The following is a 17,298-nucleotide window of genomic DNA, read 5'->3' on the forward strand; positions in this document are numbered from 1 at the left end:
AGGTATGAGAGCAGGGGTGCGTGGTACCACTCCAGAACTGTTGTTTGCCGAGACAATAGCATCCTCTGTTGTCTTGAACTTTTCTGCCAAGCTTGAAACGCTTTCGCCTTCACTCACCGGATATGTAACGAGATACCTGGCTGCGGTTGAAACGCCTTCTTCTGGACAAGAACATTTGACCGCCAACCGCAACTTAACGTTCTCGTCCAGGCTGTCTTCCGAAACTTGAGGATTCTTGTCTCTTATGGACCTGCACAAAAATGAAATTGGAACATCCGTAATTATAAAGAACCAAATCTAATTTTAAATTGTAAAAATCTTCTTTCTTAAGTATGGGGCTCACAGGCACGTGGTCAGGCCTTGTAGGGATGCAGCGACAGAGCGAAAGGTGTCGCCTTTGACGCAAGTTTTGAAGAGATGAGCCTCGTAGAACCTTCCATTACATCTGCAGTCAATCGGGATAAACTGTAACTGATGCCCCCTTAAGGCTCTTAGAATGGCAAATGTGCGGCACTTTTGGAGGTCTGAGTGGCAAACGTAGCTAGAGGAGGATGATTCTTCTGGGTCGCAGCTAAGCAGATCATGTGAAGCTGCGCAGAGAGACCATGTGAAGAAGTAGAACATTATAAGACTTGTCATGCACTCTTTACTAACTGAACCAGCCATGTTCACGTTGAGAATAGCTTCGGCTTTACCGTCTCTGTATATATTGGCGAAAATAAAAGTGGGACAACTTTTCATTTTTAATTCATTGATTTGTTGCAAGGAATTATTTGATGAATTTTTTTTTTTGTACACATGACCTCCACTTGGATATATACATACATATACTAGTAGTAAATTACAAAGGTTTAAAGTACCCGTAAAGCCATTCTATTGGTTTTTGATATTTTATTGGAAAGCACAAAACGAGCCTCTGAGTTTTGTGACTTTTGTCGACAGCAGGGGTGGCTATGAATCCCAAGTAAAGTCTATGTAATTAATTTATTAATTAGAAAGGACATATTCTTGTGCTTGGAACCTTATTCTTCGTAAACTCAACAACATTCACAAATGTGCGAAGTCCAAGCTAAATGAATCTCAATGGTACACTCTCGCTTTGTCCAAGGAAGATTATATATATGTATATTGTTTAAGAACAAGGTTTAGGCCGTGTTCGGTCCCACTGTTTTCAATTTTGCTGGGGGTATCATCATCCTAGAGTCATGTTCCATGTTTCATTTACCAGAAAAATATAAAGTTTTGGGTCAATAGCATGTGCACTAGTTTATAGAGTTCAGATATCTAAGATTTTGAGAATTGATTCATACCTAAACTTTATAATCTACTCACTGTACGTAAGCTTGCAAAATAATAACCACAGAAACCACAGGCTGAAACCTGATAAGTATTTCACCCGAGCACACACTTGCCCCATTGTAGTTCAAACTAGTTTGGACTTTTGGCGTAGCGACAATAGACTTTAGTATATTGTCTTGCGCCAATATCATTAGGATAATGAGAAAACTTTCTAAAATGCCATAAGTACATATCTAGTTTCAAAAAGATTTCAAGCCAACTCATACAAAAGTACTGTTAAATACATAGAAGATATACTAAAATTTTAAGATCCAATGGTTTGGTCGAGTAAAGTCCAAAACGTAGTTTGGTGGGGAATAATGATGTGGAAATTGATAGCAGGGGAGGAAACAAAAACAGGAAGACACAAAAACATTATCAAGAAATTGAAAAGACATGCAAAACAAAGCGACGACAAAAGCATCTAGGAGCAAAAAGGCTAAGCGCTCTTAGGTTTATTTTGCAATAAATCCCTAAGTTGACCTTAAAAAATAAAAAAGATGAATCCAAAAAAAAACAGGTGACTACAAAATTAAGAGTAGTATGCATTTTTTTATCAACGTAAGATTTTACCTTTTTTATTCAGAAAATAGTTAATACTACAAATAGTAAAACGATCGAATACATTGCATAATACCCATAAACTCATCATCCAATTCCTATACTATGGAGTGAAGAAATAGAATCCTAAAAACAGTTTATCATGATGTACTAGTCCCTGTAAATACATACATACTATAATCTTGTGCTGAGAGAATTATAACCACTCCAGTTCTTGAAACCAATACTAATAAACGATTCACGATATAACATTTTAAATTCTGTGCCGTCTACGCACCACCACCAACACGTGTAGCTTCCATAGTTCCATATATATTCCAATTATCTAACAAAGACAGAATCATCAAACAAGTACTTACTACTTTATTATTAGCTAAAGGACTCGAAATGTTTATCTTAGAATTATTGCCTTGTTATTGCGTAAATGAATATTTAGAATGGCTCAAGTGGTGGGTTGGGCTTTTTCAACGGTGGCCCACATTGGGAAAATAGCTCAGAACACTGAATCTCTCAGTACACAACAATATATAAGATCTATTTCAAGAAAACAGCTAGATTTAAACATTGAGAATCGAATACTCGTTATCATGCATGTTTAAGAAAACTATAATAGTACACAATATCTAAGAGTTTAAGCTGTTTTTACGTTAAGTACCAAGTTTAGAACACCTAAAATTAATTAGAGGGTTCATGCATGGATCCACTTAAACTCTGTGATAGAAAATCTCTTTTTCTATCGTAGAGATTTCTAATTAACAAAAGATAAATTTAGCATTTTTCTAAATTGAAAACACAAAGATATTTGAACTGTTTTCGAAAATAACTAAATGTCTTTTATAAAAAAGTTGAAGACTGACTCTAAAATCCTAGATTCCTTTATCAAGAAATCAGGAACTTAAAATTGGTGACATTAAGAACTTGAAAATATTATGCTATAATTGGATATTACATCCTAAAATTATGTTTTTCTTTAAAGATATTTCCAAACGAAATTGATAAGTTAGAGTAAAAAATCTCTAAATATATGCCTGACAGCATACAGTCAACCAATTATACACGTTTTATTAATAACACTTTGACCAAAAAAAGATAGTTTACACTATATTAGTATATAAATGTTTGGAGAATAGGGGTCAAACGGTTACAAAACCTAAATGTATAATTTTGTGGCCTAATATTATTATTATTACTGACCAAGAGTAAGAGAGAAGAATGCAATCGTGTAATGGAAAAACTTCTAAACTTTTGAGTTTTGTTTTGATTATAGTATTTGTGAACCATGTGTTTTGCGACGGAAATGGAACCAGCTCCAATTTGAATGTCACAGTTAGCATATCTCCGCATCCATTACCTGTAGAGACAAGCTCCATGATTCCTTCTCCATTACCTGTAGAGACAAGCTTCAAGTTTCCTTCTGCGTTGCCTGTTATCCCTCCGGGTGGTGGGAAAAACTTTGGGAAAGGAAAGATAGATCTTGGAGGTCTTGAGGTGATCCAAGTCTCCATCTCAGAATCAACGTCACAGAGGGTATGGAGAGCATTCGAGGGAGGGCCCGACAACATGGGAGTCAGCATCTTTGAACCCATCAATCTTCCTACTGGTTTCTTTACACTTGGTTTCTATGCACAACCCAACAACCGTATGCTTTTCGGTTGGGTTCTTGTTGCAAAAGACATATCCGGGAATAGCTTGAGACCACCCGTTGACTACATGGAACTCGGTGACACTACCTCCATCGTCGTCAAGCAAGATGGGCCAGCATATTTTTGGCAGCCTTTATGTCCCAACGGGTATGGAGCGGTTGGCGTATTAGTCACTACTTCTCCGGTGAAGCCCTCTTTAAGACAAGAATCAATAAGCTGTGTCAGATCGGATCATACGGAACAGATGAGCGAAGCCGATGCTGCATGGGTATGGGGGATAGGAGGGATTACTGTTTCTAGTTTGAGACCTGCAAACAGAGGAACAGAGGCAGCTGGTGTGTACACAGGGACATTCAGCTTTCAGCAACCAAATTTTCCTCGTCCGTCTTTGTCCTGCCTAAAAAATACAAAATTTGACTTGTCTAGCATGCCAAGCCAAGACCAGACCAGAGATTTGTTTCGAGCCTATTCTCCTTTGATTTATTTTCATCCAAATGAAGAGTTCCTTCCTTCCTCTGTCGATTGGGTTTTCTCCAACGGTGCCTTGTTATACCAGAAAGGTAACGAAGCTAACCCTATCCCGGTTCAACCCAACGGTTCAAACCTTCCGCAAGGCGGCTCGGACGATGGCTTATACTGGTTGGATTATCCAGCCGATAAGAGTGCAAGGGATAGGGCTAAGAGGGGAGACTTAGGGAACACAAAGGTGTATCTACACATCAAACCAATGTATGGAGGCACTTTCACTGACATTGTCGTCTGGATATTCTTTCCTTTCAACGGCAATGCCCACCTCAAGATTTTATTCCTCAAGAGCGTCTCCCTAGGGAATGTCGGTGAACATGTTGGAGATTGGGAACACATTACCTTGCGGATCAGCAACTTCAACGGCGAATTGTGGCGCGTCTACTTCTCTGAGCACAGTGGAGGAAGTCTAGTGGAGGCATGCGATCTAGAGTTCCAAGGTGGAAACAAGCCTGTGGCTTACTCGTCTCTTCACGGACACGCAATGTTCTCGAGACCCGGGCTGGTGTTGCAAGGCCAAGACGGAAACGGCATAAGGAACGACATGGGGAGAAGTGACAAGTTCTTTGATACTGGTTCTGGTTATGAGGTGATCGCTGGACAAGGAATCGTGGAGCCACCGTGGCTAAACTATTTTAGGAAATGGGGACCAACCGTCCAACATGACCTTCAAAAGACCGTTGACGGTATTGCCAAGACATTGCCCGGATTTTTGAGTAAAAAATTCCGTAAGCTCACTGACAAAATACCTCATGAAGTCCTTGAAGAAGAGGGTCCCACTGGACCCAAAGTCAAACAGTCTTGGAACGCTGATGAATAATAGTATTCATTCACTCATTCCTGTCTCTGATCCACATATTAATAAATTTAAAATAAATAAGCAAACTACGTTGCTATTTGATTTTGCTTTTTCCTTCTGTCGATTTGTTTTCATATGGGTCAGTTCAGTTAGCTGGGATAAAGAAAGAAAGCTATTTAGTGAAACTTTACGTAAATATGTGTTTAAGAACTAACATGTTAAATTTCATTATTCTTTCTGAAAAATCATTGTTTTAGAGAAAAACAATTGTTTCAAAACATATTTATTTATTTCTATATTTCCTATGCACTTTTATTATTATTATGTAATAATTTGTAAATTTTAATAAAAATGTGTTTATCAAACTTTTATTAGCTTAAGTTTTTGAAAATAGTTAATATATAAATTTAAAATAAAAAAAGTCCTTCGAACTGATTGCAGTAGCATAATTAAAAATGCGTTTTGTTGTATGCAAAGAGAAACCTAATTGCATTCATGTCGGGATCAGGCCCAATTAATATTCAAGAGGCATTATTGTGTGTGTCTGTTTGAGTAAGAAACAAAGCTGGTAAACCAGTTCACATCGCTGAAAATCAAACTTAGTTTTAGTTCTCCCGGCACAAAATATTAATTGTTACAGGTTTTACATTTACAAAGTATATAAAATACATAAAGATTACGAAACTGTATAAATTCATAATATTGATATGAAACCAAGTTTTTTTTTTTACATAGTGTGGATTATGGTAGCTCCTTACAAGGTGCATATCTTAATCTAGTGTATTATTAATTGAGATGTAAAAATACTACAGTTTTTAATATACGTATGACTTCATTAGAAAAATAAAGATGTAAATAAGTGCTTAATTGCTTCTCAACATAAACTTAGTTTTCAGACAATAATATTATATTTTTACTGGTGTTTATTGAAAATATGGAAAACTAAAATGTGGGTTGGTTTACCCAAAAGAAGAAAGGAGAAAATACGATCATGGAAACGTTTTACTTACATTCAATAAAACCATAGTGATCATTGACTTTATTCGGATGACCGAAAATGCAAATCTGGTTCTCTTCATCGAGATCCATCTCTCCGGTGAACGCGGACTTGCATCCCACCAGCCATGTGAGCCGTGAGCATTGGCACAAAAACCGGTTTGTCCATACCGATTGGTTCAATCTGAAAACGGTTAAGCATGGAAGACACAACGTACTTCATCTGCATGTACGCCATCTCTTCCCCGAGACAAACCCTCGGACCGGCTTGAAAAACCGGAAACTTGAAAGGGTTTACTTTCTTCAAAACTCTGGTATTATGATCATAAGACTCAAACCATCGGTTTGGTTTAAACTCATCCCAATCTTTCCCCCAAAGCTCCTCCATTCTCCCCATCCCATATGGAAAATACGTAACCCGGTCTCCGGCACGCACAGCCGTACCGTCTGGTAAACGGTCATCGGTTAATGCGTGTTTGGAATCCCAAGGCACCGGAGGATACAATCGCATCACTTCACACAAGCAAGCTTTCAAGAGACTCAGTTTCTTGAGTGATTGGTAATCGAAGCCCCCACCGGTTATATCCATAACCGATCTGATTTCATTAACTAGCTCACACTCGGTTGTCTTGTGAGAGGAGATTAACGAAAACAAGCGTGTGGTAACCGCGGAGGTCGTGTCCCTCCCAGCCATTACAAGACTAATTACCATATCTCTCACAGCCTCGTCACTTTCTCCAGCGACGATCAATCGCGACAGAAAATCATCGCTCTTGCTCTTGGTAGTGATCATCATCTTCTTCTCTCGAATGATCTCATTGACGCAGCTATGAACTTTTTGAACAGCGTTTCTGAGGTCTTTCTCAGATCCAAAACCGACCAGTCTCTTAAGCTTCCACACGAAAGACAGCGGTGCGGAACCACGTCCAGCGCTAACCGCAGCCGCAGTCCGAAACGCTCGATCGAACTCAGAAACAGGTGAGGACGGGTTTAAACTGGAACGATGGATCCCGAGGAAAACAATGCAGACAATATTGAAAGAGAATCTGCGGAGAAGCTCTTGGAGATCGAAGGGTTGAAAGTCTTGGGCAGCAGCGTCCAAGAAGGACAGAAGCTCCTCCTCTACCTCCTTCCTCAAAACGTCAACGTACTCTGATCTCAGCGACTTCGGCGTGAAATCATGAGTAGCGAGTCTCCGCTGCTTTAACCACAGCTTTCCGTCAACGTTAAATATACCGTCGCCGAGAAAGTCTCCGAGAATCTCCGTGAAGGGTTTGCCTTTCGGGTAGTTATCAAAGTTTGTCTTGAGGATATACTCGACGTTCGATGGGTTGGCTGTCACCACGGTTCTCCGCGCAGCCAACCGGTTTATTATCACTGTCCCACTTGCGGATTCGGTTAAGAGCTCGGTATACCAATCCAGCAACCGGTTCCGGTTTGTATAGAAGGAAATTAAGCATCCGATAACCGGGTATGTTTTCGGCGCTGGTATAGAGTTACGTAGGCAAACAGATCTTCCAGTAGAGAGCATCAAAACCACGAGGAAGAGAAAAGGAAGAAGAACAAGAGTTGAAGCTTCCATTGTTGTGTTGATGATGAGCTTCAAAACTTCTTTTTTTAGGAAAAAAAAATGGAGAATACGACAATTAGGAAAGGGTCAAGAGAGACCATTTCTTCTTATTTTTTTAAGCAACAAATATTTTGTCTATACAGATTTGACGCACGAGCCTGAATTAATCGGATCCCAGTCCCCTGCATTATTATGATGCTTTGTTTATTGGTAATACTTTTCTCAATGATTTGTAGTTGCTTTCCATTAATATAAGTATAACCTATAGTGGAGTTCCATTCATTTTTACCCCGACATCATCTTATTATTTAATAGTCCTCTTGCTTATTCAATCTTCTACCCAACTAAAATTATTTTAATTTCATCCAATGATAATGTGGTTTAGGTTTGTGTAAATGCTCGATTTTTTTACATTGTGTTGCAAATTGACGCCAGAATTGCGGTTATACATGCATGGATCGAATAAGACGAGGCGCACACGAAGATTAGGAGGAAAGTGGACTGCGAAGCAATCAAGGAGGATACACTATTGATAAATGTGCTCAACCATATGATATTGCAAGCACATTTGTTATAACAATAATAATGCATCAAAATCGGTAAACAGTGGTTGGATGTTAAAATAACGCACCAAACTAGGACGAAAAGCAAAAAGAGTAATCACAGGTGGATACATTCTTTTTTAAAGAGTCTTGTGTCTTGAAACCGAGAAGAGGTCAAAGAAGAGGACATTGATCCACAAGTTGAGTGGGTTCAGGACACGGTGCAACGGCGTTGAGCACCCCTCTTAGGTTCCACACTGACTCCACGTTTTCCGGCAACTGCACATTCCCACAACTGTTCAACAAGATAATGTCAATAATCCACTTATTTATCTGAGAATAATGTTGAGAGGCTTTACCTGCATTGGCGATGACCTCGGTACTATGGTCTATGGGAGACATCAAAGCCAATGAATACTAGTGTAAGAAGAAAGAGAGGGTAAAATCTTTTTTGGTATGACACTTTTGCTGAGATAGACATGGCATTCTTTTTTTGTTGAAGATGAGACTAGTTTTGCTGCTGAGGAGGCAAACCTCTCCAAGGATTTGTGGCTTGGCTAAGAGGGTTCACTGCATTTCAACACATACAAGAAGTGAGAAAAAGGCCTAAAATAATACAAAGATAGAAGACATGTAGAGTAACATTGTTGTACTTTGGCAAAAGAAGACAGAAACAAAAAGTGGAGAGAAAGAGAAGAGGACATTTCGACCATGATTTCGCTTGTAGAAAGGATGGATACTGGAAGTGACATAAGATGACACTAAGGCAGAGCGAGGCATTGAAGGGCTCCTCCTGTCAATCACCCCCAAATTGAATTGAATTGAATGAATAAAATAGCAGATCAGATCAGTAACAAAGCAAAGAAGAGCTTGCCTTTGCGTTGACTTTGAGACATGGGTCACCAGATGGTTCCTGCTAGTATTTCGACGGTCTGCGAATCCCGTCTCCATCTTTTTTTTTGTGCAGATAACCACCACCAAGAGACAGCTGCTTCCTTTGCTTTGTGGTCAGAGTAAGGAGGGCTTTTGTTACTTTGTCAAATAATAGTCTCAGCCCAAATATCCCAAACGGCCCAATTTCCATTGGGCAAATCTTTTTTTTTTAAAACAATTGAAAATTATTTATTGGTTAGATTGTAAACAAATTACATATAAATACATATACAGTAATAATAATGAGAAACAAAAAAATAAATAACTAAAATAATGAGAGAGTTTTGTGTGAGCTTGAAATCTTTGTTGTTTTACATTGCTTCATTCCAATTTACATCTACAAATATTTTTAAAATCCAAATATTTTTAAAATCCAATGTATTGATTACAAATAATAATCGAAATAACCAATTTTCAACGATTACAACAATATATCTATACAACAAAGAGAATTTATATTGTTGATTCTTGAATAATGCATTCCATGATTTGACACTAACATCGATCACATGAGGGGGAATTTGTACAGCCTAACTTGTAGACCTTTTATAATTATAGGAGAAATAAACAAACCCACACAAACTAGATGTGAATGTGAATTTGAATGGCGATGACCAAAATCGTGATAATAGCGAAAAAGAGGATGGCATGAACCAATATGGATATGCCACTCGTGGTCATGTTGCCGCACTCCAACACCCTTCTTCTGGCCGGCAGCTGAAAGAGAAGTCCCGGAGATAACACTACGAACAGCACCACCGCTACCGCCACCGGACCCCAGTCAGCTCCTCCCATTTCTACCGATCTCAAGTCGTTGGAGCTCCAAACTAATCGATCGTTTTATCAGCTATCAAAGAAGTAATTAACTAGAGCCAAAATTTATTGTATAACATATACACACTGCATGCACTTGGTATATATATATATATATATATATATATCTGTGAACGTATGTGGATAAGTGTACGTTGCTCAAATTCAGTAATATTATTTAAAGATGACAGAAAAGTGCAGGCTTGATTGGTATCTTCCTTTCTTCTTGTCTGTGGTTTCTTGATTTTTTTATTGCTATAATATACATTTCTTTATGTAAAGTTAAAAGTCTTGAAATATACTTGATTGCATATATTGGGTTGGTTTCGATTCTTTTGCTTTCCTACTGCGTCTTATCCTCATTTCATAAGAACTACTTGATTTGATTGGTATAACCGCATTTAGTGCATGATTACAAATATCAGCGTTAATGTGGTTTTGGATTTATTCTAGTGATTGCATATATTTTCCGACTTATTAGAGAGTTCACGCACGTTCTCAATTTCCCTTTTTATAAATTTTACGATTTCGTACGTCATATAGAGTTGCTTTACGCTAAATACATAGATCAGCAACAATTATTTGTTATATATGTTAAAGAATTAAGATTAGTTCAACATACACAGTATTTGTTATATTTGGGCTTGTGGACTAATCCCAGAAAGGATGCATGAAAATGCCTCAAGACGACAATCATTTGTTTTAGGTTTGAATTTTTGGTTGTAAGGGACGACGGTTGCAATGATGTACGAAAAGAGCTAAAGCAACATCAAACTTTCGGGTATCTATATATATAAAAGAGAGTTGAATCTCTCCTGCTGACACATCAGCGTCCACGTCAGAATTAGAAGTCTCACGAGTTGACACATCAGATACGCACCGTATCACTTAAACTTTGTTCTCTCGAAATGGGCTTCGCAGTGGGCTTCGTCCAGCGCAAATGAAATGTTCTTCGGCACTAGGCCCATCGACACTGTTCTACGGAATCCCTAAACAGATGTTCTCCTTCGTGTTTTTCGTCTGTTTTCATTTGACGCTGAGACTTTCTAGATTCTGTAACGGTGTTTGTGGTTTAATCTTAAATCGTCTTTATTCTCCATCCCACTACGAATCAACCTATTGCGCTCTTCGTCTGCTAGATCCTTATATATATAAACCTTCGATGCGTCGTTTCCGGCAAAATCTATAATCTTCCGGAGATCGCGATCTCTTCATCTCTCTGAAAAAGGCAGCGTCTTGTGGGGTTAGCAAGCTATTCGTCGGCGAGCAGGTGAGGCCAGCGACCATTGGCATTACCCGGAGCAACCACAACTTCAAGCTTTCTGACTATACAATGTTCATACGCTTATGGGTATTCTCAAACCTTGGATATATTATCAAATATATAAGATACTCCAATTTTTCTTTTTCTTTTGCAGCTTTAAAATACTCCAAATTTTGTGAGGCTCATAATCCGTTCGTGGAATATAATTATTTATTTTATGGTTATAGTTTAACTTGCAAATGTATGATTATAAATACAAACAAAAGTAATTTAAAAATATATATTATATTTTAACTATGTTTTCACAAATAAAATTTCTATAAGTTCTATATGTATTAATGCTTTTAAAAATATTAATAAACTTTAATATAAATATAAATCACTGTTATAGAATAACTTACAAAATCCAATCAAATGACATAGAAGATTAATCTTATTTCTTCTAAGAATAGGAATAGATGAAGTAGAATAAAAAAACTTATATGATGTATAAATCTTTATAATTACACATTGTGAATGATATAGATGACATAAAAGGGAAAAACATTGACAATACAAGTTAGATCAAATATAAATAAACAAATAAAACATATTTGGATATTCTCATTTCTAAAATAAAACTATACTGTATAGGAAAATTGGTCAATTGTAATAAAATTATGTTTTCATCAAACTAAAAACCCACAACAAAAAATATAAATAATAATTATAATAGTATGGTCTCACAATATATACATCAAATAAAAATTAGAACACATCACATTAAAATAAGTATATATTAAATGTTAAACAAAATAAAAATAGACATTTTAAACTAAATATTTATAGTATACATATATAGATATAATTATGTTTAAATATTTAAAAAATATATAACTGTTCGGATCCGGATATACATGCCTAAAATTTCAGTATCCAGATCTTAATGTTTTTAATTTGTATATTAGCCGTTGAAATTATTTAATAGTTCACATCCCGCCCGTAGGGCGGGCCGACCCTAGTATTAACAAAAAGTAAGCTTAAACTCGTGGCTAAATACATCTGCACCACAGAGAAACTAAACCCCTAGTGAAAGCCTTCGCAATAAAATGGTTTTTATAAAAAAAATGGCCAAGCCAGAATCGCAAAAGGTGTTGTCTTCTTGCGAGACACGATTCCCTCAAGCGGAATCATATGCTTAGGTTTCAAAACAAGCAATACCATTCAGATATATTTACTTTTTTTTTAATACGGTTAATAGATATAGTTTTGAAATTCCAGTCCGAGAATAGTTCTTTCCTTCGTCCACCAAACTAGCCCTCCTTGCACTTATACTTATGCTCAAGCCACATCAATAAATTGTTACACCAAAAAAAAAATTGTTACACCAAGATTCATTAATTCACACATGCATTATATTATTATATAAACACATAAGTAAAACAGAGAGAGAGAGAGAGAGAGAGAGAGAGAGAGAGAGAATTAAGGAGAGACGTAGGAAAACAAAGAGATCGAAATGGGGTTGGACTGGGGACCGGTGTTGATGTCGGTGGTTTTTTTCATACTGTTGAGCCCTGGAGTTCTGTTTCAGTTGCCTGGAAAGAGCAAAGCGGTTGAGTTCGGTGGGTCTCAAACAAGCGGTCCTTCCATTGTCATCCACACTCTCCTCTTCTTCGCTTTCATCACCATCTCCCTCATCGCCCTTAACATCCACATCTACGCGGCCTAATTAATTAAACCAGCTTCATTTCATCCAGTCCCTTCAATTTCTGAATCTCTGCGTCTTCTCGATTTCTGATTCCCTTGTGGAAATTTTATTGATTAATGATATTTCATGTAGTCATCCTTTACCATGAATTCGACCGTAAAGTTAACTTTGTAAACTTCACGTATTACCTACATTTTATTTCTTTTCTTTTTTGTAAAAAGGCTTTCAAATTTAAATAAAACATAAGCATTTACAAAGATAAGACTAAGCAGCCTTATGAGGAAAATATTGCATGGATAAGAATTCATACATAAGAAAACACTTAGGAAGAAACTAGCAGAACCAACAAAAAATTTGTATAAGAAATAGCTAATGAGTTCTCAGACCATGTTTACCTCTCCCTTGCATAGTCTTTCATTCTATATCTTGGTATTTGATAGGAGATTTTGTCTCCTTCCCACCCCTTGTCAAGCTGAAGGAGCTTTTTGGCTCCGTTTCAACTTCATCCATAACTCCTAACACAGTGAGGTGCGATAGACTCTCAAGTGCTCGAGCTTGAGGTGTTGTGGTAAGTGGATCAACAACTGAAATTTTTAGGAGAGTGAGTTGTGTGCCTTGTAGGTGTGGTGTACCTTAGCAATCCATAGAGATTTCACTAGAAAAATAAAGTAGTGGATGATCAATTTGAGCATCTGAACTTGCAAGTTTGGGTTCATTTGTGTGTCTTAAACGACATGAGAAATTTCAAAAGAAGGTGGCTCAAAAGCTGGAGTAGAAGTCGTCAAAGTGTATGTAGCTGTTGGATTCTTTTGAGGGAAAGCTTTGGTTGAGGGATATTTCTCTACTAGCTTTAGTTTGGTATTACCTAAATTTGCATGGACAGATGGGCTGATACAACTTAATTACATCAGAGGGAAAATATAATAAGTGCGTTATACAAGCTCTTAGCTCTAGGGTCAATGAATGATATATGAGTCAGAACATGGTCAGCTGCTGAATCAAAGACCATGTTCTCGATTCATGATAAAGTATGTTATAGAAAGTTGGAAAGATCAGGTTACATAAGATGATAAGATTAAACCATGCAGTTCAAGAAGAGCTTTGTTCGCTGAACCTTGAAGTGTATTGATGAGTCAGCAAATACAATCAAATTAGTGGTTTGACCAACTCCTTTTATTATTGATTTTTATTCAGCAAATAAAAGGCTACCCTATGTAAGAGCAAGATTATCGGCGTCCTTAGCCTGATATCTTAGCAATTAAACACATTTAATTAAATGGAAAATAGCCAATAAGAATAAGGACGTTCCTTAATTAAGAAGTTTTTGTACGCGTCCTTAATGCCACGCGTCATCATAAGACGCCGATAATCTTCTCCTCTCTTCTCTCATGTCGATCACTTCATCTTCTCCCCTCTTCTCTCATGTCGATCACGGGAAGACCACACTCATCTCATGGACCGGCTTCTCCGTGGACCACACTCATCTCACTTCATCTTCTCCCCTCTTCTCTCATGTCGATGGGTTTGGTAGAAGCAGAGAAATTGGGTTGATAGAGAACCCAATTAAACCCAACTAAACGGCGATAAGAGCAAGATTATCTCTTTTTTTGCTCTTATCAACAAAGGTACAGAGTGATTTCTACGGTTACGTTGCTGAAAGTTATCTCTTTTTTTGATATGTTTCTCTGTTTCTCTGTATCTGTTACGTTGGGTGTAGTTATTTTCATGGTTTGATTGATTCTCTCGGAGAATTTTGATTGATTCTCTCGGCTCGGTTCAATTTTCTGATGTTTGAAATTTTTTATTCTTATAGGTACCAGATTGGTCTTAAGTTTGTCTACTGGTAATCTCAGTTCAGGTTTGTCTTCTCAAAATCTCTGCTTTTTCTTTCTTTCTTTGGAATAATCTGTTCAGTTTCCTATAATAGGTTTCACTTCAACTTGTGTAATACGTTGCCTATCATTTATGTACTTTGTTTGTTCCGAGAATCTTGGATTTGTTGTGCTTATAGTTCTGTAAGATCAAGTTGTGTTCTGTTCCATTAGTGTTTGTTTGTGATCTGTTATGTGACTGAGTGTTCTGGGCATGGTTTTTGTTTTGGAATGGTGTTTCTAATTGAAACAGGTCCGTTTAAGTCAACGACTACAGAATGGCAAAGGCTGGCTTGAGGAGAAAGGGCATGGCACTCACAGCACTGGAACTGTGATTGCTGTCAAGAAACTCAACTCTGAAAGCTTCCAAGGCTTTGAGGAATGGCAAGTGAGTAGAATACTCCAACTTATTCATGATATGCAATGAGGAGCTCTATTTGTTTATTGGATGGACTGTTTCTTTGTTTATCTGTAGTGTGAGGTGAACTTTCTTGGGAGGGTTTCTCATCCGAACCTAGTGAAGCTGTTGGGATACTGTTTGGAAGGTGACGAGTTGCTTCTGGTGCTGTAAGATGAATCAACAGAAGTACCAAAAGGTTGTGGGTAACAAACTTGAAAGAACCTTGATAGCTAGCTCTCCCCTGTTGAGCTACCATCGTTAGCTAGATGTGTTAATATTCCACTGAGCTCTGTTATTACTGATTCGATACAAGCTTTTGATTAGAATTCTCCTGCATGGTGAAAGCTCTTCTTCTTCCTCTGATTCAATTTTAATTGACTAAGAAACAAAACAAGTCCTATCTATAATCTATATATTTAGCAAAGTCCTAACCAAAGTCCTTATGCACAAAATATTAATAAAATATCATAAGGACTCTGTCCTAAGGACAACGGATAATGATGCTCTAATGATTCTTCTGTTCTTTCTGAGAGAGTTTTCTTAATTAATATAAGTTTGTGTTAAAAATATAAAAAAATCAGCAAATAACAAGTGACGTGTTCTGCTTTTGCTTTCCCACCATAACTCACGTACACAAATATGATTGCTTCATATTTCGTAGGAACAGAAGTTTCAATTTTCCTTATTTAAATCAGTAAAAGATAGTATCGGGTTTAAGCTTGTGTCGCAGTGTTTTTTTTTTTTTTTGGTTTTGAGTGGGTTTTGACGTGTTCTGACACAGATTTATAGGTCAAATCCACCTAAATCCTAACGGTCAACATCTTCATGATCTAAGCTAACAACAGTCGTCGTCACTCTCTCACAATGGTCCAGCTTGAACCTTTCTCGAACCGAGGATATATAGGAAGCGGCTCTAGCGTCAACGGAATCGTCCATACCATTAATCCCTCTACCGGCCAGCTTTTCTCTCATCTTGTTCAGCTTCTTTTCCAGATCCTCCCCCTCACGAGCCACGGCTGCCAAACACATCACCACAACACTGATTATTTTGTATATGATATATATGAAGCAAAGATAGTGAGATACAAAAAAAGATTTAAGTTAATTACGTACATGGTTGAAGGAGGAAGCTAACTTTAGGTGGAAGAGGAGTTACGTAGCTACTGAAATCAGGTTGGGAAGCGTAGGAAGTTGTGGTGGAGGAAGTGTAGTGAACATTATTATAAAGGTCTTGGGAGGCAGTTGGAGGCTTTAGAGCTTTCCAAAAGGGCAGGAGCCTAGCTATCTTGAACCCTCTTGATCTCCTTGAACTATTCATCTCCATGATCGAGTTAATGACTAACGTATAGTACTCGTTCTTTTCTCCTGTTGTTGGTGTTTCACATGTATGCATCTATGTATATATGGGAAAGGGAAGTTTCGTTATGCTGTAGCCACGACATGCATAGAGATAGAGAGGTATCGAAGACGCGTGGTCCTTCCCCTTTCAAATAATTATCATTCAGAAGCATCACTTTTTTGATGAATAACTCCCAACTTTCATGCTCAACAGGCCACGACGATACATCGATTTTAACTGATTAAAATAAATACAAATTTCTCTCTCGCGGTAAAAAGATCACCTTGTTCTTAAATTCTTACTAATATAGATACTTTATCCATTTTGATCAAAAGAAAAAAGATACTTTATCCATATCGGTGTCGTCGATACACTTGAAAAAAAATGTGGATGGCTTTTCTGTTATTGATAAAGAATGGGGGACAAATTTATTCGACAAAGATATTACAAACAAAACCAAGCAATAACGTTATCGTTGTGCGGTTGTGTGGCGGTGGCACAGGCTCACAGCCAACATTTTTATTGCTTTTTCTCAATGGATGTTATGTTTACAGTTAAGTATGTCGGTTTTTAAATTAAAAAATGCTTCTTCCACTTCAATAGATTAGATGATGTTCTAATTATTATTCTTTTGTTTCACTAGCTATATAAGATATTTACACAATAGATTAGATGATGTTTTACATGTATTGTGTGACTTATTGTATTCTAATGTATGTTTATAAATAATTAAATTAATTTAAATTATAAATAAATAAACTGATTTTAAATTATAATTAAATAATTTAATTTAATATTATAATTAAATAAATTGAAAAAACAGTACATTGGATAAAAAATAATTTTGAATATGTGTACATTGGATTAAAACAGTATACAATATGAAACAGCAGGAGTGTTTTCTTAGAACACTTGAATAGAAAAAGAAGAAAGACTTGGGATATCTTCTTTTGAGAATATAAATGTGATATATTCTGTTACATACAGTATTTGCTTTTTTATCACATGGGCCTTCAA

The 17,298-nt window shown here is 37.1% G+C and overlaps 4 protein-coding genes and 2 long non-coding RNA genes across 7 annotated transcripts; 3 read left to right on the forward strand and 3 right to left on the reverse strand.

Annotated features, from left to right (window-relative positions):
- The first annotated feature begins 2,336 nt into the window (after nucleotides 1-2,336).
- Nucleotides 2,337-4,887, forward strand: LOC108857864 (hypothetical protein At1g04090-like). The gene is made up of 2 exons (XM_018631878.2): nucleotides 2,337-2,412; nucleotides 3,167-4,887. The coding sequence occupies exons 1-2, from the start codon at nucleotides 2,337-2,339 to the stop codon at nucleotides 4,885-4,887; spliced, it is 1,797 nt and encodes a 598-aa protein (XP_018487380.2).
- A 1,054-nt stretch (nucleotides 4,888-5,941) lies between these two features.
- On the reverse strand, nucleotides 5,942-7,593 carry LOC130512374 (cytochrome P450 94B3-like). The gene has a single exon (XM_057010289.1). It carries the CDS (start codon nucleotides 7,442-7,444, stop codon nucleotides 5,942-5,944), a length of 1,503 nt encoding a protein of 500 aa, XP_056866269.1. The 5' UTR covers nucleotides 7,445-7,593.
- A 342-nt stretch (nucleotides 7,594-7,935) lies between these two features.
- Nucleotides 7,936-8,769, reverse strand: LOC130512375 (uncharacterized). Of its 2 annotated transcripts, none has more exons than XR_008945887.1 (3): nucleotides 8,685-8,769; nucleotides 8,334-8,544; nucleotides 7,936-8,269 (listed from the first exon to the last, which is right to left on the reverse strand). It is a non-coding gene; the product is annotated as an uncharacterized LOC130512375 (long non-coding RNA). The 2 variants fall into 2 exon arrangements; XR_008945886.1 differs by having other exon boundaries at nucleotides 8,628-8,767.
- A 3,644-nt stretch (nucleotides 8,770-12,413) lies between these two features.
- On the forward strand, nucleotides 12,414-12,884 carry LOC130512472 (uncharacterized). The gene has a single exon (XM_057010516.1). The coding sequence runs from the start codon at nucleotides 12,480-12,482 to the stop codon at nucleotides 12,690-12,692; it is 213 nt and encodes a 70-aa protein (XP_056866496.1). The 5' UTR covers nucleotides 12,414-12,479; the 3' UTR covers nucleotides 12,693-12,884.
- Nucleotides 12,885-13,999: 1,115 nt separating this feature from the next.
- On the forward strand, nucleotides 14,000-15,310 carry LOC108827489 (uncharacterized). Its single transcript, XR_001945673.2, has 4 exons — nucleotides 14,000-14,296; nucleotides 14,485-14,529; nucleotides 14,796-14,930; nucleotides 15,018-15,310. It is a non-coding gene; the product is annotated as an uncharacterized LOC108827489 (long non-coding RNA).
- A 261-nt stretch (nucleotides 15,311-15,571) lies between these two features.
- LOC108860809 (uncharacterized) lies at nucleotides 15,572-16,512 on the reverse strand. The gene is made up of 2 exons (XM_018634660.2): nucleotides 16,056-16,512; nucleotides 15,572-15,958 (listed from the first exon to the last, which is right to left on the reverse strand). Exons 1-2 carry the CDS (start codon nucleotides 16,333-16,335, stop codon nucleotides 15,750-15,752), a joined length of 489 nt encoding a protein of 162 aa, XP_018490162.1. The 5' UTR covers nucleotides 16,336-16,512; the 3' UTR covers nucleotides 15,572-15,749.
- Nucleotides 16,513-17,298: the final 786 nt, after the last annotated feature.

The sequence above is a fragment of the Raphanus sativus genome, chromosome 5 (assembly GCF_000801105.2).
Source record: "Raphanus sativus cultivar WK10039 chromosome 5, ASM80110v3, whole genome shotgun sequence".
In the NCBI taxonomy this organism is placed as follows: Eukaryota; Viridiplantae; Streptophyta; class Magnoliopsida; order Brassicales; family Brassicaceae; genus Raphanus; species Raphanus sativus.

Excerpts from the sequence above, each read along its gene's own strand:
- LOC108857864 (XM_018631878.2), top strand. The coding sequence starts at position 2,337 with ATGGCTCAAGTGGTGGGTTGGGCTTTTTCAACGGTGGCCCACATTGGG. Across the intron at positions 2,413-3,166 it reads TCAGAACACTGAATCTCTCA|TATTTGTGAACCATGTGTTT; the intron begins GTACACAACAAT and ends TTTTGATTATAG.
- LOC130512374 (XM_057010289.1), bottom strand. The coding sequence starts at position 7,444 with ATGGAAGCTTCAACTCTTGTTCTTCTTCCTTTTCTCTTCCTCGTGGTT.
- LOC130512472 (XM_057010516.1), top strand. The coding sequence starts at position 12,480 with ATGGGGTTGGACTGGGGACCGGTGTTGATGTCGGTGGTTTTTTTCATA.
- LOC108860809 (XM_018634660.2), bottom strand. The coding sequence starts at position 16,335 with ATGCATACATGTGAAACACCAACAACAGGAGAAAAGAACGAGTACTAT. Across the intron at positions 15,959-16,055 it reads TAGCTTCCTCCTTCAACCAT|CCGTGGCTCGTGAGGGGGAG; the intron begins GTACGTAATTAA and ends TGTGTTTGGCAG.